The 27,160-nt window shown below is 50.1% G+C and overlaps 11 protein-coding genes across 11 annotated transcripts; 7 read left to right on the top strand and 4 right to left on the bottom strand.

The window, feature by feature from the left end:
• Positions 1–581: 581 nt before the first annotated feature.
• On the top strand, positions 582–2,798 carry ACHE_21014A (uncharacterized protein; the record flags this gene model as incomplete). Its single annotated transcript, XM_043285380.1, has 1 exon — positions 582–2,798. The coding sequence occupies one exon, from the start codon at positions 582–584 to the stop codon at positions 2,796–2,798; it is 2,217 nt and encodes a 738-aa protein (XP_043134078.1).
• Positions 2,799–3,778: 980 nt separating this feature from the next.
• ACHE_21013A (uncharacterized protein) lies at positions 3,779–4,405 on the top strand (the record flags this gene model as incomplete). Its single annotated transcript, XM_043285379.1, has 2 exons — positions 3,779–3,956; positions 4,014–4,405. 2 exons carry the CDS (start codon positions 3,779–3,781, stop codon positions 4,403–4,405), a joined length of 570 nt encoding a protein of 189 aa, XP_043134077.1.
• A 533-nt stretch (positions 4,406–4,938) lies between these two features.
• DPM1 (dolichyl-phosphate beta-D-mannosyltransferase) lies at positions 4,939–5,750 on the top strand (the record flags this gene model as incomplete). Its single annotated transcript, XM_043285378.1, has 2 exons — positions 4,939–5,042; positions 5,117–5,750. The coding sequence occupies 2 exons, from the start codon at positions 4,939–4,941 to the stop codon at positions 5,748–5,750; spliced, it is 738 nt and encodes a 245-aa protein (XP_043134076.1).
• Positions 5,751–5,907: 157 nt separating this feature from the next.
• On the bottom strand, positions 5,908–6,981 carry ACHE_21011S (uncharacterized protein; the record flags this gene model as incomplete). The annotated part of the gene is made up of 2 exons (XM_043285377.1): positions 5,908–6,885; positions 6,943–6,981. The coding sequence occupies 2 exons, from the start codon at positions 6,979–6,981 to the stop codon at positions 5,908–5,910; spliced, it is 1,017 nt and encodes a 338-aa protein (XP_043134075.1).
• Positions 6,982–7,535: 554 nt separating this feature from the next.
• Positions 7,536–9,757, top strand: ACHE_21010A (transcription factor TFIIIC subunit TFC6; the record flags this gene model as incomplete). The annotated part of the gene is made up of 2 exons (XM_043285376.1): positions 7,536–8,850; positions 8,904–9,757. The coding sequence occupies 2 exons, from the start codon at positions 7,536–7,538 to the stop codon at positions 9,755–9,757; spliced, it is 2,169 nt and encodes a 722-aa protein (XP_043134074.1).
• Positions 9,758–10,283: 526 nt separating this feature from the next.
• Positions 10,284–10,760, top strand: ACHE_21009A (uncharacterized protein; the record flags this gene model as incomplete). The annotated part of the gene is made up of 1 exon (XM_043285375.1): positions 10,284–10,760. The coding sequence occupies one exon, from the start codon at positions 10,284–10,286 to the stop codon at positions 10,758–10,760; it is 477 nt and encodes a 158-aa protein (XP_043134073.1).
• A 721-nt stretch (positions 10,761–11,481) lies between these two features.
• On the top strand, positions 11,482–14,413 carry VPS35 (vacuolar protein sorting-associated protein 35; the record flags this gene model as incomplete). Its single annotated transcript, XM_043285373.1, has 5 exons — positions 11,482–11,618; positions 11,743–12,380; positions 12,452–13,425; positions 13,485–14,030; positions 14,096–14,413. The coding sequence occupies 5 exons, from the start codon at positions 11,482–11,484 to the stop codon at positions 14,411–14,413; spliced, it is 2,613 nt and encodes an 870-aa protein (XP_043134072.1).
• Positions 14,414–15,181: 768 nt separating this feature from the next.
• NST1 (putative stress response protein Nst1) lies at positions 15,182–19,001 on the bottom strand (the record flags this gene model as incomplete). The annotated part of the gene is made up of 5 exons (XM_043285372.1): positions 15,182–15,648; positions 15,703–15,825; positions 15,886–17,422; positions 17,498–17,742; positions 17,852–19,001. 5 exons carry the CDS (start codon positions 18,999–19,001, stop codon positions 15,182–15,184), a joined length of 3,522 nt encoding a protein of 1,173 aa, XP_043134071.1.
• Positions 19,002–20,474: 1,473 nt separating this feature from the next.
• rho2 (putative Rho GTPase Rho 2) lies at positions 20,475–21,524 on the top strand (the record flags this gene model as incomplete). The annotated part of the gene is made up of 4 exons (XM_043285371.1): positions 20,475–20,509; positions 20,765–20,843; positions 20,982–21,173; positions 21,237–21,524. The coding sequence occupies 4 exons, from the start codon at positions 20,475–20,477 to the stop codon at positions 21,522–21,524; spliced, it is 594 nt and encodes a 197-aa protein (XP_043134070.1).
• Positions 21,525–22,201: 677 nt separating this feature from the next.
• ACHE_21005S (mitochondrial 54S ribosomal protein mL40) lies at positions 22,202–22,895 on the bottom strand (the record flags this gene model as incomplete). Its single annotated transcript, XM_043285370.1, has 2 exons — positions 22,202–22,545; positions 22,655–22,895. The coding sequence occupies 2 exons, from the start codon at positions 22,893–22,895 to the stop codon at positions 22,202–22,204; spliced, it is 585 nt and encodes a 194-aa protein (XP_043134069.1).
• Positions 22,896–25,058: 2,163 nt separating this feature from the next.
• Positions 25,059–26,438, bottom strand: ACHE_21004S (RING finger domain protein; the record flags this gene model as incomplete). The annotated part of the gene is made up of 1 exon (XM_043285369.1): positions 25,059–26,438. One exon carries the CDS (start codon positions 26,436–26,438, stop codon positions 25,059–25,061), a length of 1,380 nt encoding a protein of 459 aa, XP_043134068.1.
• Between the last annotated feature and the right edge of the window lie 722 nt (positions 26,439–27,160).

The following is a 27,160-nucleotide window of genomic DNA, read 5'->3' as shown; positions in this document are numbered from 1 at the left end:
AATCTAATCGAAGAGCAATAGAAGACTACATAGTAGTGATCATGATAATAACAAACATTGTAAATGTTCTCTTGATTTTATCCCGATTTTTCTGACTGCTCTACATACTTTTTACATACTCTGACCCAAGTGAAAACCCATAGTTCGTGCACCAAAAGACCGAGTCGCTAGTTTCGTCGCCGCCAAGTTGGGTTTAGCCTGTCTTCCTCTCCACCCATCCTTTCTCTCTCTCTCCCTCTCAACTCTCTCAACTCCCTCCGTCTCTCTCTACAGCCTCTTGAACGCCCTCAACTCACTAACCAGATATTATATCATTATAGCCAGTTATCTTCTGGTTTTCTTCCTTATTGAATTAACGACTCTCATTTCTCGATCGTACGGTCGATTACACAACCGCTTTTTTACTATTAAAACGCCCCATCTTTGCTCCGTCGCCTCCCGACCGACCGACCGACCGACCGTCTAAACCCCCAACCTCCAGTCTTTTGCCTACGCCTAGGTGACTGACTGCTTTTATCTCCTTCTGACGGACTGACCGGACCAAATACACAGGAGGCCCGACAGGGCTGTGCGTAAACGCCATGTCTGGGCGACTACCTTCCGATTATTCTCGCTCGCTCTCGCGATCCTCCCAGTCTCAGCGCCAGCAAGGCCAGGATACCGATTCAATGCATCGCCATACCCCTTCCGGTCAATCCGCAAACCCCAATGTCTTCTCGGATGAATACTCCCTGGAACCGATCGATTCTGAGCAGACCACCCTCACTCCTCGAAGTCCTTCCATTTCCTCGATCGCCTCCTCCCATACTCTCCGCACGAACCAGCCGCCTCCTGGGAAATCATACGACGACTCATCAAATGAATTGCAACCAGCAGAAAATCCTTTTGGCGATGAGGCCCGTGTGTCCTTTGATGATCCTAACCGGTCGAGTTTGCCCCAGAAAGGGGTGCTGGACGCCTCCGACACCAACCGCGATTCAATGGCCTCCGTTAATACCAACACCCCTTCCATTACGCAGCGCAGTCAGAGCACCTCTTCCCGTTTCTCGATGCCCCCAAGAGCTCTAAGTCCTTACACCGGGGCCACCGGTCCTAGTCATCCCTACGCCATGTATCCTCAAGTTGGTGTCAGCCGTTCTCCGAGTGTGACGACGACTTCAACAGTTCGCCCGATGGATCGTCCCCTAGGAGACACGAGTGCGCCGCAACATCCTTATGCCATGTATTCGCAGAATGTTGTGCTGGAGGAGGGCCTTGATACTCCCATAGACTCTCCCTTGGCAGGCGCCATTGCAACTCCCCTAACTAATCCAACTGTCATACCTCTCGGCTTCCCCGGACATAACCAAGCCTACCAAAGACCACCAGGTCGTGCAGACGATGACGTGGGGGATCTTATTGGTCCCGATGGGCATACAGAGCAACTTCCTCCTTACTCCCGTTATCCCGAGAATGCGGCTCCAAAGATTGAAGGTGGATTTGTTGAGCCCATTGGTGAGGCTGACATCCCGCGTGACGGAATCCAGAACGCTACTGGTGGTCTCGAGCAAGGGGTAGGGGTACAGCAAATGTCGGATGTGTCATCGAGGACGATGCTGCCGGAACAACAAACAGCGGATGACAACAGTAACATTAACAACAACAACAATAACGGAAATCAAGGGAACAATGCCGGTGCCGAAACAGCTCCTGTTTCAGGCGTGATGGCGTTTGAGGAGAAATTGAAAAGCAAGGGCAAAAAGAGGGCTTGTTGCGGGCTGCCTGTATGGACGATCGTTTTGGTCGTGACCGTTATGGTGGTCGCAGCCAGTATTGGCGGCGCCATTGGTGGAGTGCTAGGAGCACGGAAAGCGGCAGACGATGAGAAATCGAAGCCAAAGGGACCCAACATTGTCACCGTAACCGCGACACCGAAGTCGGACGCGACCCCGATATCGACTATCCCAGCGAGTCTTAAGTCTGTCCCCACTGGCTCATACATAATTCCAGCCGATCTCAAGAATCAATCCAAATTCTGCATCTCCGATCCCGATTACAGAATGGCTTGGAGTTGCCAGTCGCAAGGTGGAATTCCTATTGAGGTTGATGGGAACAGTAGTAGACACACCGTCACCTTTCCTTCTCAGCCTTTTGATCCGTCATCCATGTCATACGGTGCTCAGGCACCACTCTTGAATGACCAAACCCAGTCGTTGAGTTACGTGATGGACACTAGCGATTACAGCATGGGCCCGGCTCTGTTTTTCTACGCGTTATTTGATAAGTTGGTGGTTCTCCCTCAGGACACATTTTCGTCAAGCTCTGTGTCATCATCGTCGAAGCGATCAATCTCTGAATCGGACATCTTGGCTAGTTCGCTCAGTCGGAAGCAGGCGACACAGAGCGGCGAGAAGCCTTGGTTCTGTTGGTGGAATGCCACAGTCTTGGAATTCTTCCTATACGTCAATGAAACGAGCCGGGAGTCTCACTACAGTTCCACTGCCACCTTGACATACGACACGGCCACCGAGACCCCCAGCTACGGCGCTACAACACAGAGCAGCGATCTTCCCAGTTATCCTCGAAGAATCAAAATCGGGGAGAAACGTGACTATCCAGAGGCTAGGGCACCCTACTGCCAACAAATGGAAGTGTTGGGTAGTGGAGATATTCGTACATATTCTCCAGCTACCATTCAAATTCAGGAGGTCGAACCGACCCCGACAACAACACTTAAAGGCGATGGCAGTGCTACCCAGACATATACCGCAAAAGCGGAATACGAAAGCGCGTGTTATTGTGCCTCTTTGACTGATTAGTCTTCCAAGCTCTATGACGATACTTTCTCGTACCTCTGACCTTTTTCCTTGAAAAAAGAATCAGCAAGGACAAAGAGCATACATTATCGTATCAAAAAAGGGTTGTCTCTGGGGGTCATGGCGTCGGCGTTATCAAAGGGTGGTTTCGGAAACAGCTGCAATCTTTCTTTTTAATGTGCATACGAACGATTGACATAGTGTTCTGTTGCGTGGCTTGCTTTGATTATTCCTTTTTCTCATTTGACTATGGCGTCTTTTGTTGGCTTCTTAACATCCATCTGTTTCTTTCTTCGCATCTTCTGTTGCTTGATGACGCGGCTAGGTTTGAGCTTTTTTCTTCATTTTTTACGTTCCTCTTCTCGGGAACTTGAGCTTTTGTTTCTTATTATTATCTGCGAGACAGATTCTGACGGCGTTCATCGGGGAAAGGCGTGGTGCGGCCCAAGCACTTTCGGAATTGGCCAAGCACTGTCCATCATTCATGTTGTCGCTCTTCTAGGTCTCTTCATCGAAGATATCGATCGAAATTTTGATTCAATGAATGGGTTTACATGCACTCGTCTTTTTCAGTAGGCTTGTACACGGTCTTAGTACTCATATGCCAACTAGCCCGAAGGACAATCATTGGTCTACCCTACTTGGGATATATTCTTATGAGCGCTTATGAAGACATAAAATCACACGTTTCTTCAACTGATGGCGCCTTTTTATTTCCATTCCTCCGGCAGAGGTTCCTGTTCTGGCTGGTTGATGAAACGAAGGATTGACAACTATGACACGGTTGGAACGTCATCGCCGTTGGCGTCAAATGCGCCACCAGGACGACTACCTGTTATGGTATAATAAGAACAATCGCTTCTCTCTTTCATCGTGCATAAAAGAACAGTTTCTAACTTACGAGTGAGCACAACGAACTTGCAATAGCATACAACTGTCTACCACAGAACTACAACGAATAACGACCACATCAACTGTCCACGATGAACCCAATTACGAGAGCATACTCCCTTCTAAGGGCGACCAACGTCCCAATGCTCCGTTCTGCTACCCGAACAACCATTCAAGCCTCTTCGCTGCGATTGTACGGTCAAAGCGCCTACGGAGGATACGAAAACAGCCCTGCGAAATCCGACATTTCCCGCGCAAAGGAGCATCCAGGTAAACCAACCCCATTCATCCATTCATAAATAATAATAAGTCTAACAGCAGTAACAGGCCCCCCACCCCCAAACACGAAATCATCCTCAACTTCCTCTCACAAATCAACCGGCCGCGCAACCGGCGGCTCCAGCCCAACCTCCCCTTCCTCTCCCTCCCGCTCCGACCCCGAAGCCGAAGCTGAATCCCAGGAACCCTACTCCTCCACTGCTCCCGACGCACCTAAAGATCCCGAGAAGTCCGAGGCGCACACGATCCAGCGCGTGCCGTCGAACAAGGCGCATCCGACTATCACCACTGGGAAGCAATCACCGAATGTTGATGAGGAGGGACATCGTCGAAAGGATATCCCGGAGGAGGTGAAAAAGCATAACAGAGGGGTCGAACAAAGGCATGATCGGTCGTACAATCAGATTACGGATGAGGGGAAGGTGCAGAAGGGGTTCTAATTGAGAAGTGAGAAGCAATGGGTCAAAATGGGTTGGTATGCGTGGATTTATGTTGATACCCTAATGAGGGTTTGTTTCACATTGGGGTGACTTATGTCCGAATAGTACTGGTTATAATGTTAAATGAATGTCGAATTTGTATCATTGTCCTGTCATCAATAGGGCATAGCATATGAACCGTTGCTTGGTGCCTGCCAAATCAGGCAGAAGATTCGGCGCACCGTAATTCAGGTGCCGACAAAGTGGCCGGTCGCATAGATTCAATTGCTTGAAACAGCTTAATGCAAGCTTTTTATGCTTGATGTAGGAATATAAAATAACATTTCATTGGCCCAACCAGAAACAAGTCACGTTGTCTGATACCTTAATGGCCGAACGCGGGTCCTCCGTTCTCCGCTCAAACAAGCTGTCTCGATCTCGCTCAGGAGTCCGTTCTTGATTACCGCAACTCCCTGTTCCATTGGTGCACGCGCTTGTCTTTGCTCTACCTGTTTACCTGGCTTAATTGAATAATCTATTAATCAAAAATCAAAATGGGCGCCACGAAGAACAAGTACTCCGTCATCCTCCCGACCTACAATGAGCGGCGCAACCTCCCTATTATGTGCTGGCTTTTGGAGAGGACGTTCCGGGAGAAGTATGCTCCCTCCATCCACTGTTTCTTTTGTTTCGTCATGCCAATAGGACCTCTGCTAATGCGATTATGTCCAGCAACCTCGACTGGGAAGTAATCATTGTCGACGACGGTTCCCCTGACGGCACCCTCGAAGTCGCCAAACAATTGCAAACCCTCTGGGGTCCCGAACACATCGTCCTCAAACCACGCGCCGGCAAACTCGGTCTCGGAACCGCCTACGTGCACGGCCTGCAATTCGCCACGGGCAATTTCGTCATTATCATGGACGCCGACTTCAGCCACCACCCCAAGTTCATCCCCGTCATGGTGGGCATTCAGAAGGAGACGGATGCGGACATTGTCACGGGAACCCGGTACGCGAGCCGCGGTGAGATCAAAGGCGGTGTTTACGGATGGGATTTGTTCCGGAAGTTCACGTCGAGGACGGCCAATTTGATTGCAGATGTGATGCTCATGCCTGGTGTGAGTGATTTGACGGGGAGCTTCCGGTTGTACAAGAAGAGTGTGCTGGAGAAGGTGATTCACAGCACACAGAGTAAGGGGTACAGTTTCCAGATGGAGATGATGGTGCGGGCCAAGGCGATGGGATACAAGGTTGCTGAGTGTCCGATTACTTTTGTGGACCGGTTGTATGGTGAGAGTAAGCTGGGTGGCTCGGAGATTGTGGAGTACTTGAAGGGTGTGTTTTCGTTGTGGTTGAAGGTTTAATTGTCTTCCTCTGGCATCTCTTGCCATGGAAATTGATTATATACCCGTTTGATCCGGTGTTTTTGTTCATGGTTTATTGGCTCAGGATTTCATATTTCGTTTCTCAGTATGTACACTAGATTTAAAAAAAAAAATAATAATCTGCGCCCGGACTTCTTCAAAGACTAGTCAAATAGCGAGTCACCCGAGCAATCAGTTCAACCTGTCCTTCAGCCCTGACATTGTGACTGGCACCCGGAATCACGGCACTGCCCTCAGAATCATATTTCTCAACACCCCCAGCATTCGCAGCCTCCTTCCACCTCTGCATCAACTTGGCCTTATCCACCCACGGCGCCCCATACTCATCATTACCCGAGTACAAGAACATCATCTTCGTCTTCAGCAGTCCCCGCTCCGCAACAACCCCAAACGTCTCTCTCAATCGCCGATCCGTCAAATCAGAACTAAACAAGTCATCCTCCTCAGGATGCTCAGGACTATCCGGACTTGCCAGACTCATGAACCGCCGCGCGCTAAGAGGCGTGTCAGCAGGGAACCCGGCCTTCGCCGTAAGATTCATCGGCAGAAGAGCGTCCAGTTTCTGCTGCTTGTCACCCGTGGTGTACAGCTGTTGCCTGGCGAACGCAACCAGCTGGTCAAACGCAGCCCGCGCCTCGTTCCCCATTGGCGTTCCCTCATCGGCCTTGAGCTGAGCCTCCAGGCCCTCGCGGTCTGACATGGGTGCTTGGAGAATCGCACCATCGAGTTCCGGGCGGGTGAGATGCTTCAATCGTCCCTGGAATTCATCGGGGCGTTGCGGGACGGGATTGGGCGAGTGTAGGTAGTGAAGCACATCCTGGCTTCCGGTGGAATGGCCCATGACCACGACTTTCCCGGAGGGCTTGCGTCCCTGGACGAATTTCACGCATTGTGCGATCTCTTCAATGTCCTGGTCCAGGCTGCCGACGCCCCAGCCGCCGTAAGAGGAGGAGAGGAGGAGGTGGAAGAGGGACCAGTCGGTTGGTTCGAGGGCCTTTGCTAGTGGGGCCACGTAGGGGACGGTGCCGAGACCGTCTGTGAGGCCTCCAACAAAGAGGATGGCGTTTGGTTTGGTGGTGTTGGAGGTGTATTCGAATGCGGTCAGTCTGGGGGCCTGTCATGTATCAGTTCGACGAGTTCTTGTCATTAAAGAGATAGATAGATTGAGTACATATTGGTGAAGGATGCCCTGATGCGAAGGGTTCGACATAGCAGTGGAATGTCTAGGTATCTATTTGAATTTTCTATGGGTGGTGTTGTTTGTTTGATGACGTCCAGTCATAGCCGACGTGGGGTCTATTTATCTGGCGGGGTGGAGGATTTGACACTATCGTACACTTGCACACACTATCGGGGTTGGTACTGATATATGCAATGTATAGATACCCTTGAGGATACACTTTATCAGATATTCTGATTTCTTTTCTAGATTTTGTGTATTTGCCAATGTCGAGACGAGAGCGAAGCTCCATCGGAGCTAAATTGATGCGCATCTCCGCCAAGATCTGAAAAGATAAGAGAGCTTTTATCTCGGCATCTACAACCATCCGTCTTCATTGCTACGGACAATGTAGCTTTTTTGCAGTCAAATTGGATATGCTTACATGTCATGAGGATGTGCTACCTCTGGATATAGTTCACATAAGGCCAATCTTAGTCTCCAGCACAAGGGGTGAAGAATCAAACACGCCCTGTCGCATACCTTGATTTCTTGGGTCCCAATCCCATTTGAGGATCGTGAAGGCATCTATTTTCACCATAACCATGGCCCGTGCGCGCAGGTCAGCTCGCTCTACGGGAGGCAAGACTAAATATACTACCGATCCATTTGAAATCGCCGGCCTCAGCGGCGACTCAGATACCGGAGAGGCAGGTGAGACGTCAGCATTCAAAGTGCCAGACGAAGATTCAGAGGAAGAGTTTCGACATGCATCGAATGATGAAGATGCAGAAGAAGAGGAGGAGAACGAGGAGGTAGAGGCCGAAGATGACGATGAGCCCGAGTATGCTGAAGGAGAATCCATGGACATCGATAGGCCTACTTCAACCCCAAGAGGCAGAGGGAGGAACATTCAAAAGGCGAAAAAAGTGACGGCCGTATCCCAGTCAGATACTAGGAAGAAACAACCAGCTTGGACTAAACCGGACGAGACGCGTTCCCGGGGCATTCTGAACACGTCCGATCACGTTGGAAAGTCAGTTCACCTCCAGTTCACGTTTGGAACAGACGAGCGCGACTTGTTAGCTATTTTGCATGCGAGGGAGCGGTGGGCGAAAGGGATCGACTCAGGATTTCCCAGTCGTGCATCGTTGAATGCAGTCCAAACAGCACCAGCTTACACTTACGGACCGACATATGGGGCTGATCCTAAAGATGTGCAGAAGGAGAGCACTCGTGGCTGGGATTGGTACTACGATGGAGATGTCGGGGAGAAGTTCAGGAAACGACAATGGCTAGCTAGGATCGAAGAAGATGAAGGCCGTCGCTATATGCCCCGATCCAAACCCGGAAAGCATACTGTGCTCATGGGTCCGGCTGATGGGCAGAAGAAGTTTTCATTGGGACAGTTTGAATCGTACAATTTTGGAGATGCATGGGATTCTGCAGGAGGAAAAAAGAAGCGAGAAGGATGGATGTTGAACATGGGCCAAAAGATCCAATGCATGGCTTGGGCGCCGAATCAGAATGGGCTCGTCCAATATCTGGCCATCGTCACATTCATCACCGAAGAACAAAAGAGTCATTACCCTGATCCGTTAGCAGATAAAGCGGCACCGGCCTTTCGGCCTTCAGCACCATATCCGAGTGCATTGCATATCTGGGCTTTCAAGGCCAAGCAAGACGACTCACTGACGAAAACGCTTGATATGGAATTCAAGCCACGGTTACGGTTGGCTTTATGCACCGACTGGGGGGACCTCCGGCGTATATCTTGGTGTCCGTTTCCTCGCACTACGCGAGCGGAAGACGATGAAGATGTCTTGAAGAATGTTGGGCTTCTGGCAGGTGTATGGGGAGACGGATATGTGAGGGTCCTTGATATCAAAACTAACAAAGACCCTAATACTACGGAGTTCCGTAAGTCACCAAGCAGAACCCAAGTGAGTGTATCTGACCACAGCGCGAGACAGACAAAGTCCTTTCTCCTGCCTTTATAGTCAAACCACCCTCGACAATGTGTACGTGTGTGGCGTGGCTCTCCCCAACTGATATCGCTGTTGGATGCGCCAACGGGTTCGTTGCAGTTTGGAGCATTCTGTCCTCGCAAGACTCATCGTCAAACCACCCTCTTCCGTATTTCTACCAACAAATCCACTCGACATACATCCTCAACATCTCCCCCGCCTATCCCGCGCACCCACACGTCTTCGGCACCACCTCAATGGACGGCGAGACCCGCCTAACATCGCTCCTCGACCCCCAGAAAGACGTGACCGAAACAAACCGCATGCGAATGGGCTCGCCTCATATCACTTTCTCCCCCTTTCTCCAGTCCTTTGTTTCCAGCGACGAGAACGACTTTGCCAGGCTCATCACACTCCGACGATTCTTCGCGACTACCTCCATCGCACGGCTCCCCAGCTCCGTGTCTGCTCTGGCGCCATGCAGCCCCTGCCATCCCAGTCTGCTCTTCGGGTGTTCGGGGGGAGCAGTAGTCGTGACAAATCCGCTCAGGAGACTCATGCATTCCAAGCAAAAGCAGTGGCAGCAGACGTGGTTTGTGCATGATTGGGTCCAGGGTCCGGAGAAGGAGAGTTCGGGTGTTAGCCGCTTTCAGGATGGGTTCCGCGCGGAAAGTGTGAGTCTTTTGCGGAGTATGGCGGGGGATTGGAAGATGGTTAACGGGACTATGGTTATTACTATATATGAGGAGGAGACTAATGTCACTTCCGTGGCGTGGAATCCTAATCAGGTTTGTGCGGGATGGGCGAGCGCTGGGATGGGATGTGGGCTGCTTCGGGTTGAGGATGTTGCTTTGTCGTGAGTGTGTACACAGTCTTGAATAATATATAATAGGATTCTCATACGTTTATATGTATCAGTAGAGGGATTTTTATGGGGGATTTGGGTCGGCTTCAAGATAACCATTTTCGGAAGAAACCCCACACGTGATGTCACTTAAAATCCGGGGTAATTCGCTTGAACTCGAGTTCTAGCCTGTTTTATAAAATCAGGACATTACCTGGTAACATCCCATGAGAGCAGCAAGTCGAAACGAAAAGCGACAACGGCAAAACAATAGCAGTGGCTGGCCGCTTTCCCAGCCTCTCGGTTTTTGTGCCAATCAACCATGAGTGGTTGAACTTGATATTTGCTTGTTGTACAAAGTACCAAGGCTTCGTTTAGCTAGAGAAGTTAAATGTAGGATCTCTTTCTTTCAACACTTCCTTCCTATCTTCCTTCCAGGGTCTCATTGATACTGGCTATCCTGATACTTCCATAGCGCATTCGAACTTCCCGCTAAAGAATACAGCTCCAACCTGAAACATCTTTCAATTCTGAGAAACACAATGCACTTCTCTTCAACAGCTGCTTTCTTCGTACTCTCTTCTCTGGGTGCATCCTACGTGCTGCCTTTCAACCATCCACAGCAGGCCAACGACAATTTAATGCGACGAGAGCTGCCATATGCTGTGGTCAACGTCGACGGTGATGACCAGACCACTAGCAGCTCCAGATCAAGCAGCAGGAGCAACAATACGTCTCCAGCCATTCAAACAGTTGTTGAAACTGTGACTGCGTCCAGTCCTCCATCCCCACCAGTGACTGTCACGGTGACCACAATTGCCTCCCCTACTCCTATCGTTTCGTCATTTCCGTGCAGCGGTAGCAGTACCCCCATTTCCAGCTTGGGATTGCCTCCATTGAGCAGAGCTGGGACTTTGATTACCGTGCCTAGCCCTAGTGGCACGGCTTCGTCGGGCCAAACGAGCAGCGGCAGCTTGAGAAACACTGTTCGTGCAACACCAACCACATATAATCCTTGATTTGCCTCATCTGCTTGAGTTGGCTGAAATCCGTGGCGAGGCCCTAGTGGCCTCGAAAAATTTGGATTTGTGCACGCTTGACGAAAATGCTACGGAGTATGGGGTCTCTATAAGCGAGTCTGGGGCCTATGGGACAGGCAAATCACGATCATCTTCATGATCGATTATGCTTTGGCACGGTCTAAACGAAATAACGAGGAACATGTGTAACAGGTGTTCTCAAGGGTTGTAAATGTTGATTTTTGTTGATATTGGTTTCTCTCGGCGCAGTTATCTGTTCATATAGCCTGATCTACGATAGAGACAATGGTAAATAGACCCGTCGACTGCATTAAGTGAGTTATCAAGTGTAATACTCCGTACACGTATATTTCTTATCAACGACGATTGGTAGTAAGTATACAGAGCGCGGCTTCATCTCTTGGCATTTGCCCGCTTTAGCGTGACGGAACTCGTTGCGTCCCCGTCCGATCCCCAGACGACAAGTTGAACAACTATTCACGACTCCTCTTCTTCCCTGCTTTTTGCTTTGCTTTCTCTGATTGATTTATGGGAACATAATTTGCTTAATACCCTGCCGCCAGAGTGCTTGTCTAACTCCATTCTGCCCTCCTCGACGTCACTTGCAGCATACCTCAATAGCCGTCGTCCCTCGTCCCTCGTCCGTCCCCTCCAGCATTCCACCCGCAAACGTAACTTCGCCCCTCGAACGCCGTTCATCATGGCCAGCCCGATATCTCCTCCAGAGGATCAGACTCGTCTCCTTGAGGAAGCATTGGGGGTGGTCCGCCAGCAGTCGCAAATGATGCGAAAGTGCCTCGAAACCCCCGGGAAACTCATGGATGCGCTCAAATGCGGGTGAGCTACATATGCATCCCCTCTTCCCAGTCGACCATGGTTTATCCTTCTATTGAAGACAGCAAAAGCGGTATTTGCAAAATGACTAACGCGATGCCGATGCCACGTCAATTGGTTTGTTCAGGTCTACCTTAGTTTCTGAATTGCGGACACCCAGCCTAGGGCCCAAGCAATACTACGAACTGTACATGGCAGTTTTCGACGCATTGCGACACCTCTCCGTTTACCTGAAAGAGAACCATCCCGTTAACCACTTAGCCGATCTGTACGAGCTTGTTCAGTATGCAGGCAACATTATTCCGCGACTCTATCTCATGATTACAGTGGGCACGGTTTACATGTCCGTGGAAGATGCCCCGGTTAAGGAGATTATGAAAGATATGATGGAAATGAGCAGGGGCGTGCAGCATCCAATTCGCGGTCTGTTCTTGAGGTACTACCTGTCTGGTCAGGCTAGAGATCACTTGCCCACTGGGACTGGTACTGGACCGGAGGGTAATATTCAGGATTCGATCAACTTCGTCCTGACCAATTTCGTCGAAATGAACAAACTGTGGGTTAGGTTGCAGCACCAGGGTCCTTCGCGGGAAAGAGAAAAGCGAATGCAAGAGAGACGGGAGCTGGAGTTACTGGTGGGAAGCAACATTGTTAGACTCAGTCAGCTGGTAGACCTCGAGGGTTACAAGTCGGGTATACTGCAGGCATTGTTGGAACAGGTCGTTCAGTGCCGGGATGTTCTTGCGCAGGAGTATCTGCTTGAAGGTGAGAATATGCATTTGTTGACGCATGCTGGGATTGAGTGCTTAATGCTGACGCTCTATCTCGCAACCTAGTGATCACCAAGGTGTTCCCCGACGAATTCCACCTCCATACTCTTGACCTCTTACTCTCTGCGATTGCTAGACTTAATCCCTACGTGGACTTGAAGAAGATTGTCATCGGGCTCATGGATCGGTTGTCGGCATTTGCGGCTCGAGAGACAGAGTCGGCTGCGGACCCGGACACGAGGAAACAGAGAGAAGAGGAAGCTGTCGAGAAGCTTCTCGAGAAACTCAAGATTTCTGAAGCTTCCAAAGATGAAGCGGCTGAGAGCGCAGAAGCTAGCGCGGCCCAGGAGAACGGAGTCGAGAAGTTCTCAACTGAAATATTCGAAAATGCTGAAAGGAAGCCTGAAGGAGAAGAGATGACAGCCAGCACTGATGGCGCAAACCCGAATATTCCTTCCGATGTCGCATTATACACCATTTTCTATGATCAGGTGGTCAATCTAATCCAGAACCGCGGCCTGCCTATTCAGGATACCATGGCATTACTGGTGTCATTGGTCAACCTAGCCTTGAATACCTACCCAGACCAATTAGAATATGTCGACAAGATCCTGGATTTTGCGACTCAAAAGACCTCCGAGTACACTGATCACGCTGACCTGCATTCTCCCCCGGCCCAACAAAACCTTCTGCATCTCCTCCTCGCTCCCCTTCGCTCCTATGCCTCCATCTTCACAGCCTTGGCCTTACCGCATTACCTTCCGCTCCTCACTGCTCAATCTTATCCTACCCGACGATCGGTTGCAGGTGAAATCGCTCGCAGCCTTCTCAAGAACCGAACTCTGATTGCGACGACGGAGAACTTGGACCGTGTTCTACAAGCCCTTAGGGTCGTGATTAAGGAGGGTACACAACAAGCCATGGGATATCCTAGTTCCCAGCGACGAGGAGGAGAAACTGACGAAACCATCGAGGAGCAAGGGTGGCTTGCGAGGTTGGTGCACCTGATCCAGTCTCCTGACAATGATACCCAACTCAAGGTATGAACCCACCGAAAGTAAGCTTCGTGACTTTTCAACGTGACTAACATTTACTCTAGCTCCTCCAAGCAACCCGTAAGGCCTATGCGGACGGCAACGAGCGAATCCGATACACGACACCCGCAATCATCACGTCTTCGATACGGCTGGCCCGCAAGCTGAAGTCCCGTGAACACTACGACGACAACTGGCAATCACAATCCTCAGCACTTTACCGGTTCATGCACCAGTGTGTCAACAACCTATACCAGCGCGTGAACCCCGGTTGCGCCGACCTGTCATTGCGCCTGTTCGTTATGTGCGGTGAAGTAGCCGACCAGACCGGTTTCGAGGAGTTCAGCTACGAGTTCTTTGCTCAGGCATTTACAATTTACGAAGATTCCATCAGCGACTCGCGTGCTCAATTCCAAGCCGTGTGTATCATTGCAGGTGCCTTGCATGGGACACGAGGTTTCTCTAAGGAGAATTATGACACACTCATCACCAAGACTGCGTTGCATGGCAGCAAACTGCTTAAGAAGCCCGACCAGTGTCGCGCGGTATATCTCGCAAGCCACCTCTGGTGGATTGTGGAGAACCCACAGAGGGAAGAAGATCCCCAGAACGTAAGCCAAAGACCCCCTCTTGACTGGGAAAACTGGGAAACACAGCAACTAACCATCACTGACAGCTCTACCGCGACGGCAAGCGCGTCCTCGAATGCCTCCAACGTGCTCTCCGCGTCGCAGACGCTTGCATGGACACCGCCGTCTCTGTTGAACTCTTCGTCGAGATCCTCAACCGCTACGTCTACTACTTTGACCAACAAAACGAAACCGTCACGACCAAGTACCTCAACGGCCTCATCGAGCTCATCCATTCTAACCTGCAGACAAACGAGGATGAGCCAAACCCCAGCCTCGAGGGCCCGAAGCGCCATTTCCAGCGGACGCTGGATTACATCCGGTCGAGGGAGTACGAGGGTGTTGTTACGGAGGCTAAGCAGTGAGCTATCTATTGAGCACGCAATAATTGTCATTCGAAATGAACCTGTTCTACGCTTTGTCTGTTCTAGTGTTGTCGTTTATGGCTTGATTTAGCCTGGCACCGGTATATTGTCCGAGTTTCTCTTTCTTGTTTGGTATATAGGTGTATCATTGTTCATTGTTCCCCCCATACCCCTTGTCCCTGTTTACTTTTTTCTTTCACGTCTATTGTCAGAATAGAAAGATATCAGAGCGAAGAAATTTTTTCTTTCTTTTGATCCTTTAGATGGAACAATAGAGCTTGATTCTTTGTATTCTCTTTTTGAGAAAAGAGCAAATACCAAACCCATATCTGCGCCGTAAGCTCATATGATGACCCAAATAGTCAACCCTAACTCCTGATCAAGAATAGTCCCGCTTCTAACTCCAAATGTTACAAGCATTACGAAGTAGATAGATAAGATTCCGTCAAGCCAGAAGACAGCAACAAGAAAAGACTCTTGTGAAGCCAAATCGGATCATGCAATTGGTTTAACATGGAGTGGGTAGAACCCCATGGGAATCGCTGCATAGTGCGGAAAAATAACTCATACACACAAACACCATTGCAAAGTTGCAAAGAAAAAGAAAAGCGCAAAGAGGACGACGCGGACATAGAGAGTAGGAAGGGTACCAAGAGAGAGGATAAGAGGACATGAGGACATGACGTAACGCTTAATCCAGGTTGTAGAGAAATCTCGGCAACTCATCCCAAAGCGTAGAATGGTAGTGATGGAGCTAAAGCCAAACGTTTAAAAGCCGGCTTGAGGAGAAGTGAACTGCCGTAGTGCAGAAGAGCCGCCAACGCCGCCAAATGCAGGTACGCTGCTATTTGTAATTGGACTCCCGATTTCACCGGGGACAATGCTGCCTCTGTGGCCTGAAGCAGCACTGTTAGTATCCGACTCGAATTTGACGAACTGTCCATTCTCGCCGTCGCGGATTGAAAACGAACCACCGCCGTTTTGCGGGTTGCCTTCCGTGTCGCAGATGTCGAGCATCTCCTTCAAGGAAATAGCAGGCTCGCTGGGCGGTTTTAATTGTTCGATCTGGCGGAGAACAAGGTGCACATCATGGTAGCTGCTTGCATCTTTAGAAGGAATAATGGTGTTAAGCTGCTTGCAGGCTTGTATCACCAGTAACCGGATTGTAACAGGCCGCGACGTGTGTGGGCGATGGAAACTTGTAGCCCCGAAAGCGTTGTTTGACCAGCCGCTTCCTAAATACTAGTTAGTATCGATCTGGGACGCTAAAAAAGGAAAATGGAGCTTACCAGGTCCAGTACCCCATGCTGTTGACCCAGGGAATGGAGAGGTACCAAAGGGAAGTGGTGGTGGTCCCCAAGTGTTGCTCCCTACTCCACTATGGTTCAATGAGAAACTAGGAGGTTTCGACGCTGTGAAATCGTTAGTCATCCAAATGTTTAATCTGAAATGGCAACTGGGGGATCACATACCGAGAGGATCAGCGAAATATGACGGTGCCGCGAAGCTAGCACGAGTTGGCTCTCGGAAAGGTCCCGGTACCGTTGCACCTGGGAGAGACTGGGATAGACTCGAGGGCAATGGCGCATCAGTGTCATCAAGAAGAGCACTGCTGCCTAGATGTGTGCTTAACTCTTCCACATCTTGCTGTGCGGGAGTGCGCCTGTTGGCTTGCTGCTGATCCTGTGGAGCCGTACTGGAAGGACGTTTGATCGGACTGGGTCGGGAAATAGGGAGGGGTTGGGCTTGGGTATTTAGAGGAGACCGTTCAAAGGAGTTAGACGGCTGCCTAGAATGAACCTGCGACAATCCATTCTGATGCGGAGAGAATGCGTTCGTCATCGGCTGCTGGCCATGGAAGGGAAGACCATGCCCCGGATCGAGCGGGAAACCTCGCCCAGGCGGCATCGGACGGACTCCATTAATCCCTGGAGGAACCGGGATCCCATTTGGTGCAGGAAACCCGCGCAATGGGCTCATTAGAGACCCAGTGTGTGGCGGGTACGCAGGCAATTCTGGGCCCATTGGCGGCCGAGGAGGCATGCCTGATAGACCAGGGGGAGGGTGAGATGGCAAACCGTTGATGCCGAATAATCCCGGCGGATGGGCTCTAGTTGTGGAACCAAGAGGCGATAACGGCGTAGACGGTTGGGGGGTGTGTAGCATCGGATACTGTGTAAATCCTTGTCTGGACGTTGTGCTCGGGGTTCCAGATGGAGGCATAGATCGCGGAGAGACGGAGAATTGCGAATGTTCTGCGCTGGCAGCCTGTGATCGTGGCGACGACGCGTGCGAGCCCTGGCGAGATGGTTGACGGACCCTGGCAGGCGTAGGTGCCTTGGGAACCACGGGCGTAGCGATTTGAGAGTGCGGCGATGGCCCCTGGGGATGTGGCAGGTTGTACGGAATAGGGACACTTGGGAGGATCGGTTCTTGCTGCTTCTTTCGCAACTCTTCCTCGCAGGTGGTTCCCTTCTCTCGAGCTTCGCGTTCCTCTTGTTCCTTTCGCCGGGCATCCTCACGTCGCTTCTTTTCCTCGCGATGCTTTTTCTCGGCTTCCGCCTGCCGTTCTCTCTCTTCGCGGAGGCGTCGTTGCTTCTCGGCTTCTTTGCGTACACGCTCTTCTTCTTGGGCTTTCCGCTCGGCTTCCCGTTTCTTCCGCTGCTCTTCACGTTTGCGCCGTTGCTCTTCCTGTTTCTTCTCCTGCGCGGCCTTCGCTGCAGCTTCCTCTGCAGCCTTCTCCGCCTCGCGTCGCGCCTTTTCTTCCTCCTTAGCCTGCCTCTGAAGTCGCTTTTTCTCCTTCTTCTTTTCAGCTTCTCGAGCTTTCTTGGCGGACCGCTGTTCGTTCCGGTTCTCCTCTTCCAACAGCTCCTCGATGAGCTTTTGTTGTCGCTGCTCGGCAACCTTCTCCCGGTAAGCTGTTAAGACGCGTTGTTCAAACATTCGGGCTGCAAAGATTTGGAACATTCGTCTTCCTTCCTCCATGCGTTGCTCTTCGGTCATGGCGTCCTGAAAAAACTCAGTCAGCACGCACCGCTCCTGCAAACATGGCGAAGAGAATGGGCCAACAACTCCAGGGCACACCATTTCATCTTCCTCATAATCTTCTTCCTCCTGACTATCGTAGTCTTCATCCTCTTCGTCGTCATAGTCTTCTTCGTCGAGAGGATCGTGGTTGTGGCCGCCATGCAGAGATTGATGTGCTGCGGCGATGCCGTACTGGGTATCTTCCTCCCGCTGCATTCGACGTTCGGCTAGCTGTTCCATCATGTCGATGAAATGTTTCCCATCATTTTTTAATAAGTCGTCCGCGACTGTAAGGATCCCATCTACACCGGGAAAAGTCAGAGATTTCTATCCTGGAAAAGAGAAAAGAAAAAGAAAAAGAAAAAAAAAAGGATCCATGGCAAAGTCCACAAGATCGTGCTATCCTCCTACCTTTTACCGTTAGGCTGTTTCCAAAGGCAAAGAAATCCGCGCGGGCAGCTCGGGTGTCCTCGTCCTCGAGATCCTCGTCTTCCTCCTCTTCATCGCTGTATGGTTCGTCGTCCTCGTCCTCTTCGTCGTACTCCTCTTCTTCCAAATCTTCTTCTTCCTCTTCTGGCAATTCATGGACGCGACCCCGTGAGGGATGGAATTGGCCATGCGTACGGGTATGTTGGCCAGGGGATCGTAATGGTGGATGATATAAACGAGGAGGGGGAACAATCGGCGAGTTCTTCTCGAAGGAACCTTGGTTATTATTGGCGTACTGTTCGAGCTCTTCGTAGTACGCATCGTAGAGTACCTCGAGCTCTTCTTCGATGGCCGTCCGCTTTCGCCCACACACAGTACAGCTACACGAGTGTTTCTGCTGCTCCTTCATCTTCTTCAAGACCGCATCCTTCTCCACCTTGACCAATTGTCGTCGTTCCTCCTCGCCTAATTCAAGCCAGAAAGTTTTAATGTTTTCTCGCTCTTCTTGCGTCGAAGTATTCCAGATACTGCGTTCTTTGGCAGATTTTAAAATCGCGCGGGGTCCGAAATGCGGGGGAAGAGGGGGAGGAAAGGCGTGCGACATGGAAACGGATGGGGTAGATCGAGGAGTAGAGCTACCATCTGCAAGAATCCGAGAACCAGGACTGCCTTTTTTACCCTTTCTCTTTTTGGATTTCCTGCCCGGTACCGCTTGGTGAACATGATTAGGTGTCCCGTGATACGCATCAATAGAAACTTGATCATCATCGGAATACACGTCGCCGTTGGTAGAATGCTGTGGTTCAACTTCATCCAGATCGGGCTCATCGTAGGGGTGGTCTTCCGGTCCTGCGTGGTCGGTGACATCTGTCGATGCATATCCGTTCTGAGGATTATTCTCCGCGGCCAAGCGAGCAGCTTGTTTTTGCCTTCTTTTCTGCTTCTTGCGGTTCACGCTTGGAGCCATCGGCTTTGGAGTCTGGTTATCTTTGAGCGCATGCGCGTCACCGTTGGTAGGACGCATTGAAGGTCGGTCAGGCATGGTGGGATCTGACGGAGGGGGTTTGGGGGCGTGCGGAGGGGTCACGGAGTTCTGTGTTGCTTTAGCTGTTGAACCAGCCTTAACAGGCATGGAGGCGACGGTTAATGTCTCCCCCTTATCCTATCAAGTCCCAGCAGTAATTAGAAAACCAAAATGGCCGCGAAGAACGACGAAATATAACGCAGACTCACCCAGCGCTGGGTGAAAGAACGAATGGCGCTTAGAGCCGTCAGCAAGCCCCCACACTAAATATCGCCTTTTCGTTCCTTCTCCGGGCAAGAATATTGACTCACGGGAGCCAGTAGCGGAGCTATAAAGCCAGCGATAGAATCCAGAGTGACCGTAACGGGAACGAATGAGGGCGGAGAGAGGGGTGGAAAAGGGACCCTGGCCGCACGTCTATCGATACCTGGCGAGACAGTGAACGGACCGAGCGAGAAACGGGAGTCGAAGGGTCGGACAGGGGATCGAATATGAAGCGAAAAATAAGGTAACCAGCGCACGGGAGGCTGGCGATGGGGTGGTTAGACTGGAGAAAGGATGGAGAAACTGAATGGATCTGGATGGTTGGTGGATCTTTGACGCCGCCGCGTGACTAAGGCGGGCGCGAATAGGCGCCGTAAGCGAAATGGAAGCCTGAATGTGCAGGCATGAATAGCATTTAGCAGGGTTCTGTAGGAGATTAGCCGAGTGATAATGGGGGCATTGATGATAGTATCTCAATCGCTATATTGCTGGGAATATGGTGAAGCCAATTTGAATATCAATTGGATGTTTGCTCGGCTAATCTGCGCTGCAATAACGACTTTAATTACCCCGTCCCATACTCCATACAACTAACGGGAACATACAATCTCTTGCAACAGATTAAACTCCTCAGATCCAAACATCTGAGACGATTGTCAAGCAACTAAAAGGGACGGGTGGGCTTGAATCCGACTGTATTCCGTTCATCGACCGGCCGATCTCATCCTTTACTTTGATTACGGGTTCAATGCCTTAATAAGAAAAAAGACCCGGGTTGTATTATGTATTTTTTTTGGGTCTGGATTCCGGTTCCTCAAGTTCAATTCTTTTCGATTCTTCTTATATTTCTTTTTCCTTTTCTCTCTGCCCAATAATTGTTCTGCATACTTGTACTCTGTACGAATAGCGTCCTGCCAGTGGCCGATCCATTTATTATTTACTGCTGGTCAGCCTCGCCTCGACCGCCTTCCAGAATTCCTCCCTCCACCCCCCTCTCTCAAGGGCCCTTATCATCTCCTCCATCGCTGCCCTGTTTCTCCATCATATTCTCCTTCGGTTTCAATCGTTTAAGGGGGAGGGGACCAGTTGGCCAACCTTTGTCGCTATCCGTTCGACCCGTTCTACACCGAATCGAATTGAGAAGTTGTCCTTACGCTAGTGCCCCCGTTGCCTGATTGTTTCGCATTACATCGGGCTTGAAACCACGCCCTCTCCGTCGCCCGCCTGCGTTTTTCCCTTTTCTGCTCTCGGATTCTGGATCGCTGTGTTCCTTAGAATTCCATCATCGGCAATTCAGGTGACAACCGTTGGACAACCATGGCGCAGCAACCAAATGACAATGTTATGCGAAGGTACGTGTGAGACGGCAAGGGAGAATTGAATCAAAACCCATTTCGGATACCGCTTTTCATCGGGTTTTTTTTTTTTTTTATGACTTTACATTCGAAAGACGCCCAGGCTGGGGCGAAGAAAACCGGGCTGGATTGCGTTGAACTGTTACAGATTGTCGCACGGTTTTGTAGTTGGGAAAGCAGGGTGGACCTATACCAAACCGGACCATTTTTGCTTAAGAAATAGTGTACTGACTAAGGAACGCATAATTATAGGAAGCTGGTGATTATCGGAGATGGTGCATGTGGGAAAACCAGTCTTCTCAGTGTCTTTACATTGGGCTATTTCCCAACGGTAAGTGTTTCAAACTATCCAGCTCATATCAGACAACCATGGCTAACGTTTGTCACTATTGCAGCATTATGTTAGTGAACCAGTTTCTCCCGCCCATTCGAGTGCATATCCGACATCTGACTGAATACGCGTTATCAGGTCCCTACCGTTTTTGAGAACTACGTGACGGATTGCAGAGTCGATGGTCGCTCCGTACAATTAGCATTGTGGGATACTGCAGGTCAGGAAGACTACGAGCGATTGCGACCCATGGCATATTCCAAAGCCCATGTCATTCTGATCGGCTTCTCCGTCGACACCCCTGATAGTTTGGAGAACGTAAAGCATAAGGTTCGTTTACTTTCGCATATCCTCCGGCAACCCTGGGGCATTCAAGTCTGACTGGAACTATAGTGGATGGACGAAGCAAACGAGCGATGCCCCGGCGTTCCAATCATATTGGTTGGTTTAAAGAAAGACCTTCGCGATGACCCGCTTGCAATAGAGGAGATGAGAAAGAAATCGCTACGATTCGTGACACCCAAAGAGGGCGGGGATATAGCAACTTCGATTGGAGCCAGGAAGTACCTGGAGTGTTCATCCTTAACGGGTGAGGGGGTCGACGATGTCTTCGAAGCGGCCACCCGCGCGGCCCTTCTCACGTTTGAGAAGCGAAAGAGTTCATGCTGCATCGTCCTATGACGGATTGAAAACAGGGTTTAGTACGCTCAAGCCTGCGTAGCTTCTATATTTAGAGGCCCAACAAGGGATAAGATCCATCGATGACATTCGATTTTATCGATATCTTGCATAACCGGCGTTTGGGAGGTTTCTTGTCGACTCTTTTTGCACCTCAAATCGTTTTTGTACGCCATATTACGCCTGCTATCTTTCGACCATTTTGACTAGAGGTATCTCCTCTCTTATCGCCTTTTGAGCCCTTCCCGATGTTTCTCGGAGTACTGTTTTTTCTGTTCATCCTTCTGGTCGATGTTACATGCGTGTGTGCGCTCTGGAGTTACCTCTTTATATTTTTCATTTCTATACTGGGATTTATCTCTTGACCAGGTCTTGTCATGAGTGCGTTTTATTTCTTCGGATCGATCTGTCTCCTTATTAGCGTCGTCTTGGTTTTCGAGTCATTTTGGTCCGTTATCTACTGTCAAATCTACGTGCTATATCACGATAATTGTATACTGCAGTGATCTAAACAATGTGCCACTTTCTTGTACGGAATACAACCCAGAAATTGCCGAATAGAAAGATAGAGAAGAACCGTCATGTATAATACAACCCAAACTCATAACAATACATACAAATCAAATCAAATCAAATCAAATCAAATCAAATCAAACGAAGCATTTTCAAAGGAACCTCACTTATTTCTTCTCCATCCTCTTCCACTCATGATTCCACCCCTCCCGACTAGGCGCATCAGTCTGCAACCGCCCATACTCAATCGGGAACATATCCGCAAAAACACCCTTCTTGTTCATCGACTTCCGGAACAACTTCCCGCCATCGTAGGCGCCTGTACGCAGCTCTTCGCACGCGCGGTGCATGGCATGTTCCTGGCGTTCGAGTTCGAGGTGGTGCGCGCGGCGCTGCTGGGCTTGGTAGAGTTGCCAGGCGCGGTGGATGGTCCAGTGGCGGAGGTAGCGGTTGCGGGAGAAGCGGAGGGGGCGCGGGGTGAGAGGGTGCCAGAGGAAGTAGCGGATCATGGCTGGAGCATTGTCAGTCAGCGTTTGTCCCTTTTCCTTTTCGGTGGTTTTCCGAGTGGCTGGAGTTGAAAATGTCTTGTGCGTGTGGGCGACGGGAGGGGTACGACGTACTGATTCTCTTGTTCACCTGCGGCGGTACAGTCCCGGCCTTCCTCTTAGCCAAGGCGCTCGTAGTTGAGAATGTCCTTGACGCTGCGGGCTGCACGGCGGCCGTAATTGGCCCCGTCGTGGTGGTTTTGCTCGTCACGGCCTCATTGCAGACTCTGTTGGTGGCGGGGCGGGTCGAGGTTTGCGAGAGGGGAATCTTGAAGACGTTCGCGAGGGACGCGAGGACGGGTGAGAGGGGCTTCATGATGGGATATTTGCTGAATTGGGGTTTGGGGAGTTGAATTGGACGGCGGGTTTGATATGGTGGCTCTGCTTGTATCGGAGTCGGAGTCTGTTTCAAATGCGCTATTCCTTATTGGAGTTAGTGGGAGATATTTGATGCTGAGTCAGCATGTAGTAGAGTGTTCTCTACATCTGGGCATAACGTTCCAGTCATACGATATCTTGTATAATGGTACTGTAGCTAAATGATTGTTCCCTTATAAAGCAGTCTTTCTATTGAGCGAAGCTGGGCGGGTTGAGAATGTAGAATGCTGTACGAGTAGCTACCGGTTACAGCCCTAACCCCAAAAGAAATCCATTTCAGTATAGTTGCTGAATTGCTCCCAGCTTTAGCTGCATGGTAGTATATTAAGTATGACAATAATATCTTGCTCCGTAATGCAGCGGTGGGTCATAGTTATCAAATGGATTGCGAGAGTAATGGGATCAAGGTAAACAATCCTGTCTATGTCCGATCTATGCCATCCTCATTTTCAGGCGGGTCGATTCGCGCATCTTAGAAGCTTTCGTCACTGTCAAAGTATCACGACTCCTTGTTTCAATAACGGCAGATATCAGCTTCACAAGAAGATGACTGGTGACTGATGGCCAACATTACAGGAGTTCCGCCATTTTGGATACAAGTATGACGGATGTGCGGCCACATAGATAGGCTACCCTATCAGTAGAAACCTCCGATTGATCAAGCGCGGCCACTCGACCGGTTGTCTTTCGTTACCACCATGGGGCTATCTTACCAGTTCAACGCATGCCTTGAGTGGATCTTTCCACTTTGATTTTAAAATTCGAAGAACTGTGACAATCGCACGTGAAGATCTTTTTCGACTGGTATCTGGGGTGACTGTATGGCACACTTCAATTATTCCGCTAAAAGAGATATCCCTTGACGATTCGCATCTTTGTGACTGCTCTCAAGCCATTTGACTGAGTCCACCAAAACACCATTTGAAGGAGCGGTTTTGGTAGTTGATTTATCATCTGCATAGGGGACGGTCTGTTCTGACATGGCGAAGTCCCATATCTGGACCGCTTGGATCAACGCCCGATGGAAGTTGGGGAGTTATTGGACCGATAGAATTAAAGGGCTTCAATCCCATCATCCACTTTCCTTCGGGGTCTTGGTCAAATATCTAAAGGGCTCAACTGACACTTTTCGATGATCTTGTAATATTCCAAACACTCCAAGTGATGCGCCAGGCCATCAGGATGATCGGGAATATCGGCGTCAAATTCTCGGTTTCTCAGTATCAGGCAACCAGAGACACGCCTACCTTGCGATTTTCCTATGTATTCTAGTGGCATCAAACATTGCGTTGGATATTTTGTTGATTATCTTATCTGCCAGAATCGCAAAACATTGCGTCTGATCCTGGCATGCTTGCGCGAGCGTTGGGTACTAAATCAAAATCCGGAGAATGATTCTTTGTCGATACTAGCTCTAAACAGCCTGTTGAATCCCTCTCTTGAGATAGCCAATATAGTGGCCATAGACTCTAACCTAGCTTTGTTCATTATGGGTGAATACCCCATTCTCAGTATGCAAACAAGGCGACCGACCAATCATTAAAGCAGAAAGTTAGCCGCGCGGGAGCTTGTTTGACGTTTTTGGTTTTTTAAGGTTTAAGCGCCCCATCCTGATTTCGGCCGATGATTCGAATCAGGTACATAACCGTTCCTGCATCTGAATCCTGTCTGCAAGGATTCGTTTTCTGGCTTATCTGTGAGCTTATTCCTGGTTGGTAATATCCAAGTAAATATTGGCTGGATAAAAGTAGCTTTTAGCCGGGGGTCCTAGAGTGAGGTATACGATCAGATATATATTTCAAGCTTTACGGAATTTCCTACGAGAGACAAAGAAAAAAAAAGGTTTACAAGTAAAATACTGAATGACTCAAAATAATAGGTTCTTTTTCGCTCGTCGTTAGATCAAGGTATCGAAGAAATATTCCGAGGAAAAGGAGAGTAAGATCGTCCCCCAAACAAATATCACCAGAAAATGAAACGCCTTGTAAATGCATCCTTGCGTCCATCGTCATAAGAGAGAAAGGGAAAGTAGCCAGAGGGGGAGAGGGAGAGAGAAACAAGAAAGAAAGAAAAGAGGGAATTGAATCCACTAGAGCCACACTTATCGTCTGCCCTTGCTTTTATCGTAATTCAACACCTTACGCTTACGATGGGTCTGGGACAATTTCCATCGGCAGTAAAGAAGCAACACATCCTTCAACAGGACAAACGCGCACCCACCAACCACACTCCTTCCCCACCGGGTCTGCAGTAGCCCCGGCCTGCCACGTTCGAAAAGCGAGTATGGAGTCGTAGTCCACGATTTCGGCAGAACGTACTTAAGGAGTCCTCCCATAGATGCAGATATTGCCGGGAATACGAGTGCTCCGAGGACGACATCGGCGATATTGCTGGTTTCATGAATAATGTCACCTTGCCGCCGGCCAAGCAGTTGGTCATCTTGGTCACCCTCCTCGTTTTGCTGGTTTTCTTCCGGTGCTGCCGGTTCATCTCCGCCCATGCCCATTTGTAACTCGAGGTTGATCACTACATGACCATCCCTGGCATCGCGTGCCCTCTGATCCGCCTCCGCTTGCTCTTGTGGCGGCGCATTGTCGTCAAATTCGTTGACGTTATCCACAGTACGTGGTTGTACCTCGGAAATCCACTTTCGTTCCAGTCGGCCAAAGAGTTTCTCATAAAGCGCACTGTAAAAGCTGTTCACGTACGGCAGTGCCGCAAAGGTCATAGCCGGAGTGGGCGGCCAGAACTCAAGAGCAGATTCATGACCGGGGTGCTGGCTGGCGAAGAAGAGGACAGGAATAGCGGGAAGAAGTCCTTCAGCATAGCGGGTTCGCGAAAAGATCAACGCTAATGGTATGAGGGGCAACCCGAGGCCTAATCCTGGATTCCACCCCGCCTCTGCGGTCTCCTCAAGGATCTGCCGTGCGTCCTCCGGTCCAAACACAAAATACATCGAGTACACCCCATGTGCACAACATCCAGCCCAGACGGTACCTGCCATCGTAAACACCATACCAGGGAGAACCATTCGACCCGCGATTCGTTCTACCAGCCGCATAACATCCACAATATAACTTCGCGGACGCGAAACCACAATCTCCGTCTTGCACTGCGGGCACATCATCTTTGCTCCGCCATCGTTGCGCCGACGAGACCGCGGGTTCTCCATATCAGCTAACCAGTCGAGGAGGCAGGCCTCGTGAGCCGTCAAGGCACAGGGACACGGCGAGCGCCATTCTGCGTTCAGTGGTGAATCCTCCGTCTCATCCGTATAGCAGATCCAGCATTTTCGGGGTTCGTAATCGGAGGGATCGACGGGTGGGGTCTTGCTGGGCGACAAATCGGACTTGTTGAAAACTACTGTCTCAGTAGCTTCTGCCGACTCCGGCGCTCTAGTCTGAGATTGTGAGTTGCGTTCATTCTGGGTGGTGGACGTCGAGCCATCCGACGGCCGTGCTCCGCGCGCCACAGAATACATATCGAGTGTGTTGCGGTGTTGCGGTTGTTCGAGAAGTCCAGGGAACGAAACAGAGTGCGAACGACAAGAAAGAACCAAGTAGCCTCCTAATCAAGAGGAGCAAAACTCAGCATTCTTGCGTGATTGGAGGATGGAGGGACGAGAACGACGAAGGTAAGGGAATGCCCGAGATTAGCAGAATACTAAGTGGTGCAAAGCACACACCAAGTCATGTGACAATGGAAGAAAGAACAGCCAGAAACAAGAAGAAAGAAAAAAAGGAAAAAAGAGTTGTTGATGATGAAATGAGACCCAGCAGGTCTCAGCAGGGCTGCCCCTTCAAAGCGCTTCTCGGATACGAACCGCGGCTTTTTACGGAGCACTAGCTCGAGGGGCGGTGCATTATAATTGGCCCGATCGCTATATTCACGTCAGAAATCACGTGCCATAGGGCGGGGCAGTCGGGATTACATAAGGATCTCCGTTCTAGGCAGCGATCACGTCAACCGTCGGCCAAATGGCAGTATGAATCTTCCCAGGTACAGCATCATCACATCTCAATTATATACAAGTATAGTATCGGAACAAGATCAGAGCGAGAAAATGAGTACACAGTAGATGCAGCATAATCCATTCGAAGACAAACCGATCCATCTCAATTCAGAGGCGTAAAGATATTCAAGAGAAAACTTTTCGTCTGTTTCTTCTGTCTCTCCATGTTGCTTTTAGGATTGCCTCCCTTC

The sequence above is a fragment of the Aspergillus chevalieri genome, chromosome 2 (genome assembly GCF_016861735.1).
Source record: "Aspergillus chevalieri M1 DNA, chromosome 2, nearly complete sequence".
In the NCBI taxonomy this organism is placed as follows: domain Eukaryota; kingdom Fungi; phylum Ascomycota; class Eurotiomycetes; order Eurotiales; family Aspergillaceae; genus Aspergillus; species Aspergillus chevalieri.
The sequence above is the reverse complement of the archived record's forward strand: the minus strand, read 5'-3'. Positions and strand labels throughout refer to the sequence as shown.